General features: G+C 62.1%; 1 protein-coding gene across 4 annotated transcripts in view; it reads left to right on the top strand.

The window, feature by feature from the left end:
- Positions 1-11,801, top strand: part of AACS (acetoacetyl-CoA synthetase) — a 41,882-nt gene extending 30,081 nt beyond the window's left edge. For 2 of the 4 annotated variants that reach the window (XM_051838785.2, XM_070065723.1), the window contains exons 13-18: positions 55-168; positions 1,157-1,282; positions 3,669-3,738; positions 4,054-4,112; positions 4,675-4,877; positions 10,789-11,801. In XM_051838785.2, the coding sequence (XP_051694745.2) occupies positions 55-168; positions 1,157-1,282; positions 3,669-3,738; positions 4,054-4,112; positions 4,675-4,877; positions 10,789-10,926 (710 nt within the window). In that variant the 3' untranslated portion in view covers positions 10,927-11,801. The remainder of the gene's footprint in view (positions 1-54; positions 169-1,156; positions 1,283-3,668; positions 3,739-4,053; positions 4,113-4,674; positions 4,878-10,788) is intronic. The other 2 variants (XM_070065725.1, XM_070065724.1) reach the window with 1 other exon arrangement.
- Positions 11,802-12,349: the final 548 nt, after the last annotated feature.

Genomic DNA, 12,349 nt, shown 5'->3' with positions numbered 1-12,349 from the left:
TCGGTCTCTGAATGAATTCTCTGAATGTGAATTTCCCTCTGCTGTTGCTTGCAGGTGGCACCGACATCATCTCCTGCTTCATGGGCCAGAATTCCTCCATCCCGGTGCACAGAGGGGAGATTCAGGCCCGGAACCTGGCCATGGCCGTGGAGGCGTGGGATGAAGAAGGTGACACTGACTGCTTTTCTCTCTGTGCCGGGGCTGGGGGTAACCTGGAAGCACTTGGACGTGTCACCTTGCGCGGTGATGGTTTCCCCAAGCAGCCCTGCCCCGGCAGGGTGGCCCCTGTCCCTTGCCGGCTGAGCCCTTGGCTTTAGGCCTCGAGCCTGTCTGTGTCCCCTGGTATGTGGCGTGTGCACCACGTGGGTTCAGACTCAGTTATTGAGTTGGGCCTGCCCTGTTTCTGTGAGGCAGGGGACAAGCTGGTAGCAGTGGTGACGGCACCAGCTTAGAGCCGGGGGTCTCGAGCAGGTCACCAAGGATGCTGCCGGCGACCTTTCTGGAAGGTGCCTCTTATTTTGGGCAGAGGGCTTTGCTGGTTTGCTGTGCAGAGAGCGATGTGCTCCTAGGTGTTCTCGGCTCCTGTGTCTGCTTCCTTCTTGTCGTCTGGGGCCTGTGCGGGAGGGAAACCCCTCCCCTGAGAGGGACTCCCCAAGGACCGCTTACCCTGCTCTCAGAAAATATCTGCAGCCTTGGGGAAGGTGCAGGCCGAGGGCCCTCTGGCTCGCCACGCCTGGGCACGCCATTGCCAGGGTGCCCTCCCGCCTGCTCTCATGCCCTCTGCAGCCTGTGCTGTGCTGGGCTGTGACGTTGGCTGCTGGAGGGTCCCAGGGCAGCCGCTCCAGAGAGAAGGCCCCGTGGGCGGGCCCCACATCCGGGAGAAACACTCCACATGTGAACAAGGGGGTCGGTGCAAGAAAGCCGTCCGCGTGAGGCTTAGAAACAGCAGAGCAGCTGCGGTACCGCTCAGGGCTCGGGTGGCTGCGCTGTGCGCTCCATCACACCTGGCGGTCATGAAACACTGCATCCTGGGAGCCCCGGAGCGCGGGCTGCGGGAAGCCGTGCGGGCAGGAGTGCTGGGCTCGGGGCAGGGTCAGTGATGGTGGAGGAGAAGAGCGTGCGGCGTGCTGGTTCAGCGTCTCCTCTCCCCTCCCAGGACGGGCAGTCTGGGGACAGAGCGGAGAGCTGGTGTGTACGAAGCCGCTTCCCTGCCAGCCCACGCACTTCTGGAACGACGAGAACGGGAGCAAGTACAGGAAGGCGTATTTCTCCAAGTTCCCAGGTGGGTCGCTGGTGAGCCCGCAGTGCTGCCCGGACCCTGCCCGGCAGGGCCTCTAGAGGAGGGGAGGCCCACCTGCCAGAGGCCTCTGTCAGTGTCCCCTCCCGCTCGGCTCAGAGCCTCCATCCGGGGTTGGTGTGGTCCCAGCCGCAGGGGCCCAGAGCCGCTGGGAGCCGCTGGGAGCCGCTGGGAGCCACTGGGAGCCTCAGCTTGCCTGGGTGAAGGCGGTGCGTGGGTGCGTGGGACCGGATCATGTCTGCCTGGCTCGGGTCTCTTCCTCTCCGGCTGCCATGCCTCCACCCAGTCCTGGAGACGTTGGGGGAAGGGCGCTTCTGTGCCAGGCGGGTATGCAGCCGCCGTGTCCCTGTCCCACAGGCTGTCCCCACGCATTTTGTCATTTGACGGATGCCTTGCCCCAAAGCAGGGCCGTCCGTCTTGAAGGCCTGGTTCCTGCCTCCCGCTCGTCTTGTTTCAGCAGCGCTTGGCGGTGTTGCTGTGAGACTCAGCCTTGAGCAGACTTCTGCCCAGAGTCGCTTGTGCCAAGCACTTGCTTGCTTTCTTCACATCTCTAGGAAGGTATTGGGGTTTTTTATTCAAGGAGTTACATCTTTAAAAAAATTTATTGATTGCATTTTATCTGAAAGGCATAGAGATGGACAGGTGGAGAGTGATCTTCCATCTGTTGGTTCACACCCCAGATGCCAACAACAGCCAGGGCTGAAACCAGGATCTGGTTCTCCCGTGGAGGTAGCAGGGGCCCAGGTACGTGAGCAGCACTGCCGCCTCCCAGGCGGTCACCAGCAGGGAGCTGGGCCAGAAGCAGAGCTGGGACTCGAGCCGGCAGCTCTCACAGGGGGTCTGGGTATTCCGAGTGGTGACTTAACTGCCATATTTCTGTTCTTGCCTTGGCTGCCAGGAAACTCAGGGCTGAACTCGTTGCTTGGTTGCAGTGATTTGATCAGGGTTTCTGACTCTAAATAATCCTATCACGAAGTCAGCTTTATCAGTAGCTTCCTCAGATACGTTTTGGGAGTCGGTGGAAGATGTGGATAAATAAATTTAGATGACTGCAGAAGACAGTTCCAAACAGGCAGGTGTGGCCTTCGTCTCTGCGAAGGGTCGGCCATGGCTGTAGCCGGGACGTCTGGTGAGCAGACGCCCGAGCCGTTCTCGCAGCTGAGTGCTGGAGAGGCCAGCGTCTGGTGAGCAGACGCCCGAGCCGTTCTCGCAGCTGAGTGCTGGAGAGGCCAGCGTCTGGTGAGCAGACGCCCGAGCCGTTCTCGCGGCTCAGTGCTGGAGAGGCCAGCGTCTCAGGCCCTGGGCGCGAGGAGGCGCCGCCGTCAGTGCTCTCACTCAGCGCATTCCCTCCCTGGGCTGCGGTGGCGGTGGCCACAGATGACGCCCGAGTCACTGCGGAGCCCGTGCAGGTGTGCTTGCTTCTGGCCACGTGGACCCTGCCCCTCCTGTGGGCCAGCTGGCCGTGGCGGGCCAAGGCCCCTCAGCTGCTCCCATGTGTGGCAGGTGTGGGGAAGGGCCCTTTCCTCTTAACTGTTGAAGAGGCGGGGTTCTGCCCGCCACTGGGGTTCTCCCTCTCGGTGCTGAGACCCAGCCACACACGGGGCTGTACTGGGGCCGGCTGACCACGTGGGCTCGGCTCAGGGAAGGCCAAGTCTTGTTCTTCCCTCTTCCCTGCCCATCATGTGCCCTGGTTTTACCTGCTGGTCGGCCCTCTCTCCACGAGGCTGAGGCTTTAGTGCAGCTGGGACTGGGCAGTAGCCCCCTGCCCCATCACACAGCTGTGTGTTCTGTGCTGAGACCTGACCCCAGCCCCTCAGACCCAGCCCCTTCCGCTGCCCCCAGATGCTCACTTCCGTCGGCCTTGCTTGTCTCCCCCTCTCCAGATGCACCCCTGGCCTCCAGGGTCTGGTGGGGCTGATCCTGCCGAGCTGGGAGTGGTCATTCTCCCCACCAGCATGGAGCAGAGCTGGGTGAGCAGCAGCCCCCACTAGGGGGTGTTGGAGAGACAGGGACGACTGGTTCACTTCTGCCCCGACATACCCGCCTCCAGCCCCACACCATGCCCCACCAGCCAGCTGGTGTCCCCACACTGTTTGGCCTGTGTCTGCCTGCCAGCCAGCCGGCGTCCCCATGCTGTCTGGCCTGTGTCTGCCTGCCAGCCAGCCGGCGTCCCCACGCTGTCTGGCCTGTGTCTGCCTTCCAGCCAGCCGGCGTCCCCACGCTGTCTGGCCTGTGTCTGCCTGCCAGCCAGCCGGCGTCCCCACGCTGTCTGGCCTGTGTCTGCCTTCCAGCCAGCCGGCGTCCCCACGCTGTCTGGCCTGTGTCTGTAGGTGGCTGCTCGGGGTGACCCAGCTCCTCTGCCTTCTCTCAGGTGTCTGGGCGCACGGCGACTACTGCAGAATCAACCCCAAGACCGGGGGCATCGTCATGCTGGGCCGGAGGTGAGGGTCTGCAGGGCAGGTCTCTCTTCCCACAGCCCCTCCCAGGGGTGTCCGGGAGGGCAGAGGGGGCGCCTCCCAGGCGAGGAGCAGCCATCCTGGGCCCCTGTGCTGGCCATCGGGGGTCTCCCACTTCTGCCTCAGCCCACACGGGGCCTCCGGCTGAAGACCCCATCCTCAATCTGTAACTTTGTGGGCTGTCCCCAGTCCTGGGCCCTGGAGTGTGGGTGCAGGGGTGGGGGCTGGGCACGGGAGGAGGGGCGGCAGAGGGGTGGTGGCTTTCTCACTGCCTGGTGTTCACGACCCCGCCTGTTCCAGCGACGGCACGCTCAACCCCAACGGAGTGCGGTTCGGCAGTTCGGAAATCTACAACATTGGTACGGGCTTCCTCCCTCCCTCAGGTGCCGGGGAGTGGCCTAGCAGGAGCATGACTGGGTGGGCGTGGGTGTCCCCCAGCCTGTCCCCCTCGGAGCAGCGCTGCCCACGCCCAGAGCGGGGCTGTGAGTGATGTGGCCCGTCCCTGTTCCCCTGAGTCCTCCCGGTGAGTGTGCTCAGGGTGGGAACTGGGTCTCCTCTGCTGGGAGGAAGCAGAAGCGCAGCGCAGTCCCACAGCACCGTGCAGGACACCATGTCCAGACAGTGCAGGCCCCTGGGCCCCGTGACCACCCAGCAGAGCCCGACCAGCCCAGGGACTCAGGCCCAGCCTTCCTGGGAGGGGTCTCCTACCTGGGCCCAGGCCAGAGCCCCAGAGTGATGCTGCCTTGTGCCCCCTCCCTGCACCAGCACCGCCCACGTGGGGCCTCCTCCTGAAGCCTGCCCCCCACCGCCTCCCCGGTGATGGGGTCTCTGCTTGCACACCAGCTCCCTCGCCGAGGGCTCTGGGAGGTGCATCGGCTTCCAGCCTGAGTCCGGCCCTCTGCGCCCTGACCCTCTCCACAGTGGAAGCCTTCGAGGAGGTGATGGACAGCCTGTGTGTGCCCCAGTACAACAGGGACGGCGAGGAGAGGGTCATCCTCTTCCTGAAGATGGCTTCGGGCCACACCTTCCAGCCGGACCTGGTGAAACGGATCCGGGACGCCATCCGCCTGGGCCTGTCAGCGCGGCACGTTCCCAGCCTCATCCTGGAGACCCAGGGCATCCCGGTACGACCGTCTCCCACCCCCCGCCTGCACGCCCAGCCTCTCTCCTGTGCTTCGTAGTGAGGGGGCCACGTTGCCTGGCAACACTGCCCGCCTCTCCGCCGTCCTTGCTGCCCCCAAGCCTGCTGCTAAGTGGTGGGCCCCTGAGGGTCAGCAGCCTGGCCCCCAGGCCCTGCCGGCCTCTCCCCTGGTGGCTCTCTGTGTTCTCAGGGGTATTAGTGAGGGAATGAATTTGACCCGTGGAGAGTGCTGGAGCACTGCTGCTCCTGCTGTGGGGCGGGGGCGGGGGCGGGGGCGGGGGGTTGTCACGGTCCCAGCTGGGAGCCTGCTTTAACTTGCCCTGGGTACAAGTCGCTGCCTCGGTAGGCTGTGCCCGTGTGCCCGTGTGTGCCTGCGTGTGCCCGTGTGTGCCTGCATGTGCCTGTGTGTTATTTAGACACACAGACTTGCTGAGGGCTCCATCTGAAGCCTCCGGGAGACCACGGGAGCAGTGCCACCTGGTGTCACTGCCTCGGTAGGCTGTGCCTGTGTGTGCCTGTGTGTGCCCATGTGTGCCCATGTGCCCGTGTGCCCGTGTGTGCCTGTGTGTGCCTGTGTGTTATCTAAACACACAGACTTGCTGAGGGCTCCATCTGAAGCCTCCGGGAGACCACGGGAGCAGTGCCACCTGGTGTCACTGCCTCAGTAGGCTGTGCCTGTGTGTGCCCATGTGTGCCCGTGTGTGCCTGCGTGTGCCCGTGTGTGCCTGCGTGCGCCTGTGTGTTATTTAGACACACAGACTTGCTGAGGGCTCCATCTGAAGCCTCCGGGAGACCACGGGAGCAGTGCCACCTGGTGTCACTGCCTCGGTAGGCTGTGCCTGTGTGTGCCCATGTGTGCCCGTGTGTGCCTGTGTGTGCCCATGTGTGCCCGTGTGTGCCTGCGTGTGCCCATGTGTGCCTGCGTGCGCCTGTGTGTTATTTAGACACACAGACTTGCTGAGGGCTCCATCTGAAGCCTCCGGGAGACCACGGGAGCAGTGCCACCTGGTGTCACTGCCTCGGTAGGCTGTGCCTGTGTGTGCCCATGTGTGCCCGTGTGCCTGTGTGTGCCTGTGTGTGCCCATGTGTGCCCGTGTGCCCGTGTGTGCCTGTGTGTGCCTGTGTGTTATCTAAACACACAGACTTGCTGAGGGCTCCATCTGAAGCCTCCGGAAGACCACAGGAGCGGTGCCACCTGGTGTCACTGCCTCGGTAGGCTGTGGCTGTGTGTGCCCATGTGTGCCTGTGTGTGCCTGTGTGTGCCCGTGTGTGCCCGTGTGTTATCTAAACACACAGACTTGCTGAGGGCTCCGTCTGAAGCCTCCGGGAGACCACGGGAGCGGTGCCACCTGGTGTCACTGCCTCAGTAGGCTGTGCCTGTGTGTGCCCATATGTGCCCGTGTGTGCCTGTGTGTGCCCATGTGTGTGCCCATGTGTGCCTGTGTGCCCGTGTGTTATCTAAACACACAGACTTGCTGAGGGCTCCGTCTGAAGCCTCCGGGAGACCACGGGAGCGGTGCCACCTGGTGTCACTGCCTCGGTAGGCTGTGCCTGTGTGTGCCCATGTGTGCCCGTGTGTGCCTGTGTGTGCCTGTGTGTGCCCATGTGTGCCTGTGTGCCCGTGTGTTATCTAAACACACAGACTTGCTGAGGGCTCCGTCTGAAGCCTCCGAGACCACGGGAGTGGAGCTGACTTGGCCGTGAGCAGGGCTGAGTTGGGAGGTGCAGTTGGAGGAATCCACCAGAAATGCAGCAGTGCTGAAATCCGCGACTCCCTGGAATCTTAATCCCTGGAACATGCTGGGCCGTTTTCTCTGCCTTAAGAAAGTCGTCAGACAGCCTGACCAGGGGTGGGAGTGGGGAGAGTGCTGACCAGGGCGTACCTGCCGTGTACAGGGGGTACATCTGCCTGCACAGGGGTGCCTAGTATTCATGCCACCCCATCGCTCCTGGAGGCCGCTCTTCCTCTCCTTTCCCACTGCTGGGACACCTGCTTCCTCTCCTGCCCCCTGCCGTGTCTGTCCCTAGTTTGCTTTTCGTTTTGGCGCTGTGTGGGCAGAGCCTCACAGCTGGGCGCTTTCTCTTCCTCCCTTGCTCTGTGTTTTCAGAGCGAGCTCTCCTTGGAGACATGGCTCTCTCTGGGGAGAAGGCGCTTTGTGGATGAGTGATACCTCCTGTCTTCCCAAAGGCAGTCTGAGGTTTTCTGGCCCAAGCCGGTTCTGCCTGCCTGGGGCACTCACAGGAACCAGAGCTTCATTGTGTTGGAAAAAAACCCTTGTGTGCTTTGCTGCCAGAGTGGTCACCCCAGGCTCACTGGGTCTCGGGTGCAGTGGGCAGTCTGTCTGAGAGAGCCAGGACAGCAGCAGCACTCTTGTGTAGGTGTGTCCTGTCTTCCCGGAGGCCAGTGCTCCGTGCAGGCACCCTGAGGCTCACTCGGGTTTTCTAGTGCCCTGGGATCTTGAGACCCCCATGTTCTAGGACATGCAGGAGTGGATCTGCTCGTGTGGCTGAGCTGGGGGGCGGCTGGCCCCTCCTCTGCATGGAGGGGGCTGTGGAATGGCCCTGGGCCACCTTCTTGGGGACAGGCCCCCCCCCCCCAGGTCAGAAAGGATGAGCGAGGGTCCACTGGGAGGGCCTGGGGCTGTACTGGGGCAGGAGCCTTGCAGGGGTGGTTTTGGGGAGGCCTCCTCATGCCAGCACCGGCAGTGCACCCAGGCCTGCTCACCTGTGCACCGCTCGGCACTTGGAGCTGCGGGCGCTGCCTCTGCACCTGGAGCAGGCGCCTTGGCAGCACTCACAGGGCAAGGCCTGGGGGCTCTCAGAGGATGCACGGGGGTGGGGCCTTTCCTGTGTCCCATCTGGGCTAACCCCTGGGCCGGGTGGCCCTCATCACTGCTGGCCCTGGCGTCTCCTGCGAGGGTCTTCACACATACGGCACTGTTCCTTAGCCTGGCCCCACCTCTTCCTTTGGTTCAAATGTTTGTTTATTTCTGTCCACGTGAAAGGCAGAGTGATGGAGAGACAGGCAGAGACGGGAACACAGAGAGGCAGAGAGAGAGCTTCTGTTTCCCGTGTCACTCCCCTGATGCCTGCGGCAGCCAGGGCTGGAGGAGGCCGGAGCCAGGAGCCAGGAGCCAGGAGCTCGGTCTGGGTCTCCCACCTGGTGACGGGCACAGGCACCTGCGCCACCATTGCTGCCTCCCATGCGCATCAGCAGGAGCTGGCAGCAGAGTGGCTGAGACTGACGGCCCCTCTGCCCCTTCCCCTGAGGCTCGGCTGTGGGCAGTGCTCAGCATCCCCTCTGCCCCTTCCCCTGAGGCTCGGCTGTGGGCAGTGCTCAGCATCCCCGAGCCTCCTTGGCCTCATGTCTGAGGTGGTAGACGGCAGCTGCGTGGTGAGTGTCGCGGGCCCGGGTGCAGACGTAGCCGTGGCGCTCCTGTGTCTGCTACTTGTGGCCCGTGGCCCTGCTCTGGGTGCCTCACACGCGATGTCCTCCGCTCTCTGCCTGAGGGTCTGAGAGGCTGCCCGAGGTGCCTGTGGCTCCCTCTGGCTCCTGGCTTCACCACGGCAGCAGGAACCTGGTGGAGGTGACTTGTGTTGCCATTCATGTCTCTGTCTTGAGTGGAGGCCCCTGTTGGCCCAGCAGCAGGTGCTCAGACAGAGTGGGCACACCCACTTCACAGATGAGGACTCTGTGCGGTGGGGTTCTGCCCAGGGAAGGGGTGTCTGGAACCCGCTGTGCCTGCCGCTGACCCCAGGCCGCACGTTGGGACTCGCACTTGGACTTGGCTGTGGGGAGCAGGTGTGGGCCTGGAGTGCCCCCTGTCTTGAGTCCCTAGGTCCCTTTCCGAGAGAGGCCCACATGGGAGCCTAGGGGTTCTACCCTTCCCCAGGAGATGGTGCCGGCCTGTTTGTCACCAGCTGGAGGGTGGGGCTGATCTGTCCGTGGACCGCACTGGTGGCGTTTGTGTAACGCTCTGTCACGTGTGAGGCACATAAGACATTTGCACGTCCTGGTGAGAGGCTGGAGGCACGTGCCTAATGACAGGTGCTCCCTCGGAAGTGGTGCCTAGAGCCTTAATTAGTTCACACATCACTCATTTTCTTAAAATGAATGAATTTTTTAAAAGATTTATTTATTTTACTTGAAAGAGTTACACAGAGAGAGGAGAGGCAGAGAGAGAGAAAGAGAGGTCTCCTGTCTGCTGATTTACTCCCCAGGTTGCCGCAATGGTCGGAGCTGTGTCGATCTGAAGCCAGGAGCCAGGAACTTCCTTCCGGGTCTCCCATGCAGGTGCAGGGGCCCAAGGACTTAGGCCACCTTCCACTGCTTTCCCAGGCCACAGCAGAGAGCTGGATCGAAGTGGAGCAGCCGGGTCTTGAACCGGTGCCCATGTGGGATGCCGGCATTGCAGGCAGTGGCTTTACTCGCTATGCCACAGCACCAGCCCCAAATGAATGAATTTAATTACATCTTAGGTAAAAAAGAGATAGTGCCAGTGCAGTGGGCACTCAGGGGACTGGTGGCCTGCCTCTATGGCTAATGGTGGCCTCAGCTGTTTCTGGCCTGTGAACTCACCCCTGCCACCCAGAGCCCCTGGGTGCCACACACGACACGCCTCCTGGAGTCTAGTGTCTGCCAGCAGTTGTGAGAGGCCTTGGGCAACTCCTGGGGCCAGGGCCTGAGTCGGTGGCCATGGTGGTCCTCCTGTTGGGTTCGAGTACAGTGAAATAAGCAGCCTGGCCGAGTCGGTTTGCTGTGCAGTTGCCTGTGACAGCACTGAGACGGTGCGCACACCTGCAAGCCGGCGCATCTCCCCCTCAGGACAACCACTGCTCGTCTTCTGTGTGCCCAGCAAGTCGCTGCAGGTGGCCTCGTGTGGGCTGGCCTTTCAGGGCAATGCCCGTGTTCCGAGCACTGAACGAGGTGTGTGGAATGCATTTCTGACTTGCAGTATTGTCAGTGTAGAAGCAGGATTAGGGGATGTGCCTGGGGCATCTCACTCCAACCAGCTCCTCGCTGTGAGCGGAAAACGCATATGGACGGGGCATATAGCCCACACTGCGCATCGGGGGCGTGGCTTCAACTCCCAGCCCTGCTACCGACGGCAGCTGCAGCTCACTGCTCACGCACACCCAGCTCTGGCCCCGACTGCCGCTCACTGCTCACGCACACCCTGGGAGGTAGTGACGGTGGCTCAAGTGGTTGGGTTCCTACCACTCATGTTGGACATGTTGACTGAGTCCTGGCTCCTGGCTGTGGCTCCAGCTGTTGTGGGCATTTGTGAGTGAATCAGTGTGTGGACGTGTTCTCTGGCTCTGTCTCTCTCTGCCTCTCAGAACAAAATAAAGCACATTTAATACACTTCAATGAGTTGCAAGTCAACTCCTGGTGAGTGAGGGATTGTCTGCCTGGCAGCCAGGCCCTCCTGCACTGTGCCTGTGAGCTCTGGGGCTGGTGCCGTCATACCCCCACCCCCATTTCTATTCAGAAGCCAAGCTCAGGGTAAGGAATTTTTGCCAGATGTGGTGGCTTCCTTCCTGTTGGGATTTAGGAAGAATTGTGGATCTCCATCGTGTCTGGGCAGAATTCTGAATTCAGAGAGACTTTGTCTTTTTTGCTGGTTGGGAACTGTGTGGCAGTCGGCCTGCCCCAAGGCCTGGGGGCTGTGAGCCAGCCGGCTGGGTTCCAGGGTCCTGAGTGGCAGCAAGAGGAAACCTGGGGACCATGGGCAGGTCATGCAGATGGAGCTGGTACTGGGCCTGGGCCAGGACACTGCCCCTTGGAAGAGCAGGATGCTCGGAGCACTTGGCCGCGGGTGTGCCTCTGGGGGCGTGGCCTGGCTGTGGGTCTGAGCTGAGAGTTCTGTCCCCTTTCTCCCCTCCCCTCGCAGTACACACTCAACGGCAAGAAAGTGGAGGTGGCTGTGAAGCAGGTCATTGCGGGGAGGGCCGTGGAGCATCGCGGGGCCTTCTCCAACCCCGACACCCTGGACCTGTACCGGAGCATCCCTGAGCTGCAGGACTTCTGAGTCGGCCTAGCCTGCGTGCCGCCCGCCGCACACCCGCACACGGGGCTTGGAGAAGAAGCGTTGCTGTTTCGTTGTTGGATCTCACAGGGATTTGGGTCTTCCGAGCACTGGCCAGGTGGTGACCTCCAGAGACGGCAGGTGGCCCAGCACTAGGTGTGGCCTCTGAAGCAGGCGCAGCCCGGAGGGGCCCAGGTGCGGGGCTGGAGCGCGCGCCCTGTTCACGTTCACTCCTTGCAGGTGCAGGTCTGTTTCTCTCCTTTCTGTGTGCTTCTGGCTCCCCTGTTTGCCCTCAGGGCCCGTCCACCCCACGCTGAGCACTGACTCTTAGAAGGGAACAGCCCAGGAGGGCTCGGCGCCATCTTTGCACAGGTGACAGCCAGGACGTGGTTCTGAGCCTGTGTCACACTCCAGCCTTGCCCTCTGCCGCACAAGTGGACGCCACTCCTTAGCAGGGTCCCTAGGGTGCAGCCGTGGATGCTTTTAAATGTTCTGTTGGTGCCTGGTGTGTGTCCATGGAGATCTGGGGGCTGCCTCATCTCCCTCTTGGGGCTGTCAGGGCGCCCTGTGGGCTGCGGCCTCGGGGGACAGAGCTGCCCAGGAGGTCCCCAGTGTGTGGGTGCTGATGCCGTGGACGTCAGCGCCTGTCAGTGGCATCCTGGGTTCCTGGCTGGCAGCTTTTGTGTACTTTTCGGTTTAGCACAGTAACGTGTGTCTGTCTTCCTGATGTTTGTGTTTGTATGTTTTAAGACTGAGCACGATGAAATACTTTATGAATTCCTTTTCTTCTGGATGATAAAAATATAGGGGGGGGGGAGGTGCTATGAGGAATTCTATGCAATAAACACACACCTGTGTGTGGGTGGCACCCACCTGTACCGTGTGTGGCATGCCTGTGTGATCCTGCTCGCTCTGCGGTACCCTGGACTTGTTGGCCCCGCACTGCCGGGTCCACCTGTGCTGTGGCTGCTGGCCAAGCACCGCTGCTCTGGGCCTCCCCGCCCCGGGCTCCCCCACAGCCAGCCTTGGACCTGGACTGCTGTCCTTCGTCACCACAGGGCTGTGTCTGCTTCCCGTCCCCGCCTCCGGCGTGGCCCAGCGTCCGTCGCATCACTGCATGGGAAGCTGGCCCGGGCTGCACTCCCAGGGCGGGGTGGCAGTGCCCGCTGCTCTCTTCTGCTCTCTGGCCTTGTCCGCAGTGTGTGGCTGGCCCTACCTCCAGCCATTCCTGAGCCTTCTGGGGCGGGGGAAGTGGCAGGAGGGCTGGGCACAAGACAGAGCTGCCTCCCATGTCTGCTCCCTTTAATTGCAAAACGCTGGCTTCTCTGGAAAGCCTTCGGCTGGTATCATTGGCCAGCACCCAGCCATCAGCTGGCCGTGGAGCTGCAGAGCTGGACACCAGGGCCTTTGGCCTACCAGTCCCCTA

The sequence above is a fragment of the Oryctolagus cuniculus genome, chromosome 21 (genome assembly GCF_964237555.1).
Source record: "Oryctolagus cuniculus chromosome 21, mOryCun1.1, whole genome shotgun sequence".
Classification (NCBI taxonomy): Eukaryota; Metazoa; Chordata; class Mammalia; order Lagomorpha; family Leporidae; genus Oryctolagus; species Oryctolagus cuniculus.
This window is presented reverse-complemented; position numbering and strand designations above follow the sequence as displayed.